The sequence below is a fragment of the Adiantum capillus-veneris genome, chromosome 12 (assembly GCF_014529385.1).
Source record: "Adiantum capillus-veneris isolate H3 chromosome 12, ASM1452938v2, whole genome shotgun sequence".
Lineage (NCBI taxonomy): Eukaryota > Viridiplantae > Streptophyta > Polypodiopsida > Polypodiales > Pteridaceae > Adiantum > Adiantum capillus-veneris.
Genome location: NC_140942.1, coordinates 7,256,186 through 7,260,269, shown reverse-complemented (window position 1 = coordinate 7,260,269; position 4,084 = coordinate 7,256,186). Strand labels below are relative to the sequence as shown.

General features: G+C 45.0%; 1 protein-coding gene across 2 annotated transcripts; it reads left to right on the top strand.

The window, feature by feature from the left end:
- The first annotated feature begins 687 nt into the window (after nt 1-687).
- On the top strand, nt 688-3,680 carry LOC147445271 (sorbitol dehydrogenase-like). 2 transcript variants are annotated; one of them, XM_086524833.1, is made up of 7 exons: nt 688-846; nt 1,471-1,619; nt 1,956-2,023; nt 2,141-2,377; nt 2,467-2,757; nt 2,958-3,145; nt 3,240-3,680. In XM_086524833.1, the coding sequence occupies exons 2-7, from the start codon at nt 1,499-1,501 to the stop codon at nt 3,430-3,432; spliced, it is 1,098 nt and encodes a 365-aa protein (XP_086380959.1). In that variant the 5' UTR covers nt 688-846; nt 1,471-1,498; the 3' UTR covers nt 3,433-3,680. The 2 variants fall into 2 exon arrangements, with proteins under 2 accessions (XP_086380959.1, XP_086380960.1); XM_086524834.1 differs by lacking the exon at nt 1,471-1,619 and having other exon boundaries at nt 824-846.
- The last annotated feature ends 404 nt before the right edge of the window (nt 3,681-4,084 follow it).

Sequence of the window (4,084 nt, the reverse complement as noted above, 5' to 3'; positions counted from 1 at the left end):
TATAGGCAATGACTACTTGTGATTGCTGAGGCTCTTGGAGCAATGGCCTAGATCATGCCAAGGGCCCACCCTCGCGACTAAATGGCACTGGGTCTTAAATGATGGGATCGACGACAAGGGATTGAGGGCGGGCATCTCGGATCTCGACATCTCGAGGAGATCTGACGGCGACAAATACTTTGGCGGCGGGTGCCTGGCCCCAGACTCGAACTTAGACGGGTGTTGTGGAAACCCCGCGCTCTAACCAGGCGTGCGTATGCATTTCACTGAAGAGTAGACGTGTTCACATATACTTATGCTTGTCCGAGTTTAGGGTCTAGATGTCCGAGTTTACTAAATTTGTCCGAGTTTACTTTTTAATAATCGCACGACGTCGCACGCCTCTATTTTTGTGCGTGGAGTTCTCCTCCGTGGATCCCAAGAACGAGGTCTTCAATCAAGACCTGGGTTCTTCCCACCTCCACACCAATTAAAGTATCCAATGGTTGATGTTGCCTCGTGACTCCTATTCTCAACCATACATGCCTCTTTAATCATCGCCTATCGTTTAGAGACGTGACCTATATGGTTGTGTGAGCTCACCAAAAGTTGCGATGTTACTAGGTCCTTAATCTTGTATTGTATCAGACGGCCACGTGGCAGGAAAAACCCACCAGGTCGTTATCTGACAGCTGTCGCCGGCTGCCAGCATGCAGTGGCTATCACGAGGGGGGCCACGTCAGCCTCGTCATCTGCCCACATAAATCCGACCGCGGGTTGTGGGTGCTAGTCAAGCTCTTCATCGCTGCTGCTGCTGCTGCTGCTGCTGCTGCTCACATTCGGCTCAATTCAACGACCATTTTAAACGTAAGTTCCTTCGCTTGGGTTGTTGATGAGGTTTTGCGCGCAGGGTTATGCTTCACTATCACAACATGGGGGGTTCAAGTCCCATGAGAACAGGAGATCTGTCTGCTCTTCTGGTGCCCTTCACCATGATAGCGAGTATGAGAAATCGAGACAAACTCCAGGGAAGAGAGCATGGTTGGCCAGCAATATAGGGATCCCCAATAGTCTGCGGGAAGAAACAGATGTATCTTTAAGTAGAGGGATTTTGACAAAAAAAAATTCCTTCAACTTCAAGAAGGGTAGGCATCTTACCTGCCCCCTGCAATGAATGCATGATTGAGACACCTGGAAACAGAAAGAAGTACTGTCCACTCCGTCAAAATGTTCACTCTATAACTGCAGGGACAGTAGGAAGTGAGACAGAGCAATTCAATCGTAGTGGTCCTGGTGGGCATTGTCTTCACCTTGAATCAATTCACTTGCTGTCTCTCTGTTTATGAAGACAGGGTTTCTCTAGGCGTACCAGAGTTAGGTTTGTCTTGAAGAGTTCGTTGACAAATTCTATGTCTGCTTTTCACAAAATGGGTTTTCCACATTCTGTTTTAGTTTGACTGCCAATTTGCCATCGTGTATAATTATCTGCAGCCCTATCAAGCACCGGCCAGACTAGGCCATGGGAAAGGGCGGTGCGCAAGGGAGTGCTGTTGCAACTGATGGTACACCTGAGAATTTGGCTGCATGGCTCATGGAGGCCAATAAGCTTGAAATTCGGCCCTTTCACCTGCCACCTCTTGGTGAGCGCTATTTTGACATCTCCTGACTGCATTTTGTTGAGGCTTGCAATTTTGTTTCTACTGCATGCGAGGTGTGGTTATAGAGAAAGAAAACTTGGTATCAGTGTGCTTTAACTAGTCTCAGTAGTTTTGCACAGTAGCTCCATAAGGACATGGTTATAATTTTGTAATGTTGTTAAAGATCCTTTTTTTTTGTACTCCCGAGTCTGTGAACTTGGAAGGCAATGTGATGTGGCTGTTATTAAATTGTGTGAGGCACTCATTTTGAGAGTGGAGAGAGTATCTGTTTATGACCCAGTGCGGTAGCATGAAAATCTGTCTGTGGCTCTTTGTCAGGTCCCAAAGATGCAAAAATCAGGATGAAGGCAGTTGGCATTTGTGGCAGCGATGTTCATTACTTTCAGGTATGGTGAGTTTTGTGCACCCATAAGGTTTGGGTGGCTATATATTTCAGAGATGGCTTTGAAAAGTGTTGAAGTCGATGAGATTCTGTTTGAAATTACTCTTTTGTCACGCTTCAGCATATGCGACTAGCAGATTTTGTTGTGAGAGAACCGATGGTGATAGGCCATGAATGTGCTGGAATTGTTGAAGAAATTGGCAGCGAAGTCAAGCACCTAGCTGTGGGTGACAAGGTGGCTCTTGAACCTGGAGTTTCATGTGCCCATTGTGCACATTGCAAGGAAGGGCATTACAACCTGTGTGATGAAATGAAGTTTTTTGCTACTCCGCCTATCCATGGCTCTCTAGCCAATTTTGTACGCATTCTATGCTGCACCTTTTTGCCAGCTTAATATCTTAGCAAGCTAAGTTGCAAAGAATACAAGTTTTCCAGGTTTGAGTGCAGGTAGTCCATCCCGCAGACCTTTGTTTCAAGCTGCCTGACAATGTCAGCTTAGAAGAAGGTGCCATGTGTGAGCCTTTGAGTGTGGGCGTGCATGCATGTAGACGAGCTGGGGCAGGACCTCATACAAAGGTTTTAGTTTTGGGATCTGGTCCCATTGGTCTTGTCACTTTGATGGCTGCAAAAGCATTTGGATCTCCACGCGTGGTTGTGGTCGACGTTGATGAGAATCGACTGAAGATGGCAAAAGAGCTTGGGGCCCATGCAGTAGTATGCGTATCAACTAAAGCACAGGTCTCTTTTGAGCCCACGCACTAGTAGGCATGTCAATCAAAACACACGGTCAATTTTGGATCACATGCGGGTGCCTGTGTGAACTTTGTGAATGTTGCTTTATGTGTGTCGTCTGTGGTTACCATTATGTATAAGTATGTAGTACAGGTTCATGGATGAGCAAAGCTTCAACACCTTAATTTGCATATGTTGGCAAGCAGGACACTGAGAAAGAGGTAAATGAAATTCAACAGAAAATGGGTGCAGATATAGATGTAACATTTGACTGTGCTGGACTTGAGAAAACAATGACAACAGCTCTAAAAGCCACCAAATCTGGAGGTCAAGTTTGCTTGGTAGGCATGGGTCACATAGAGATGCGTGTTCCGTTAACGGCGGCAGCAGCCAGGTGATGATTATTTTCCTGTGCATCATCATGTAATTTTTTTCACTTTCTTTCTACTGAGTAGTTTCCTTATGGACCTTGTGGGATGGGTATGCAGGGAGGTTGATATTTTGGGCGTGTGCCGATATAGGAATACATACCAGCTCTGTATTGACCTGATAAGCAGTGGTCAAATTGATGTTAAACCTCTCATAACTCACAGGTATGGATTTTCACTTGAAGACGTTGTACAAGCATTCCACACAAGTGCAAAGGGTGGGGCTGCTATCAAAGTAATGTTCAACTTGTAGCAAGAGCATGCATAAAAACTTGCACCGTTGGATCTAATATAATTGGGGCAAAAAGTTATGATAGGAGCAATCTACTGAGATGTATGTAACAGTGTTAAGTCAGAGGCAGGCGTGGATAAAATAATGACAATGACAAGGCCATTGAAGGTGAATCCCTTTTAATGGACTCACATCTTGGCGTCTATGGATGTATGTGTCAATGAGTCTTTAAGTCCTTTAAAGTTTTGTTATGAAATTGTTATTCTTTAGGTTATGGCCCAAAGAAAGCACTTGGCATTAGAATATGCAGACGGGTTTTATAAGGACATAGTAGCTACACGCTCTAGTTTGTGAGTTCGACACTTGTTTGTAGTATATGTGGGTTTCACTTTGTTTCCTTCACCTTGTTGGACAAGGAGGTATTATTTGGATAGAAGAGTTGAGGTTGGTCCTTGGGTTTTTGCATCAACAAGAACTAGCACCTCACTAAATAGATATATCATTGGAATGGTTAAGATGTGTGAAGTTGTTGCAAAGCTAGTCACGAGCTTTCGTCCTATGCAAATTTGTGTATGTTCTCACATGTGTGTGTGTCCCATTATGAAGAGGTCATTTGGGCGCGCGTGCTTCTCTCTCTCTCTCTCTCTCTCTCTCTCTCTCTCTCTCTCTCTCT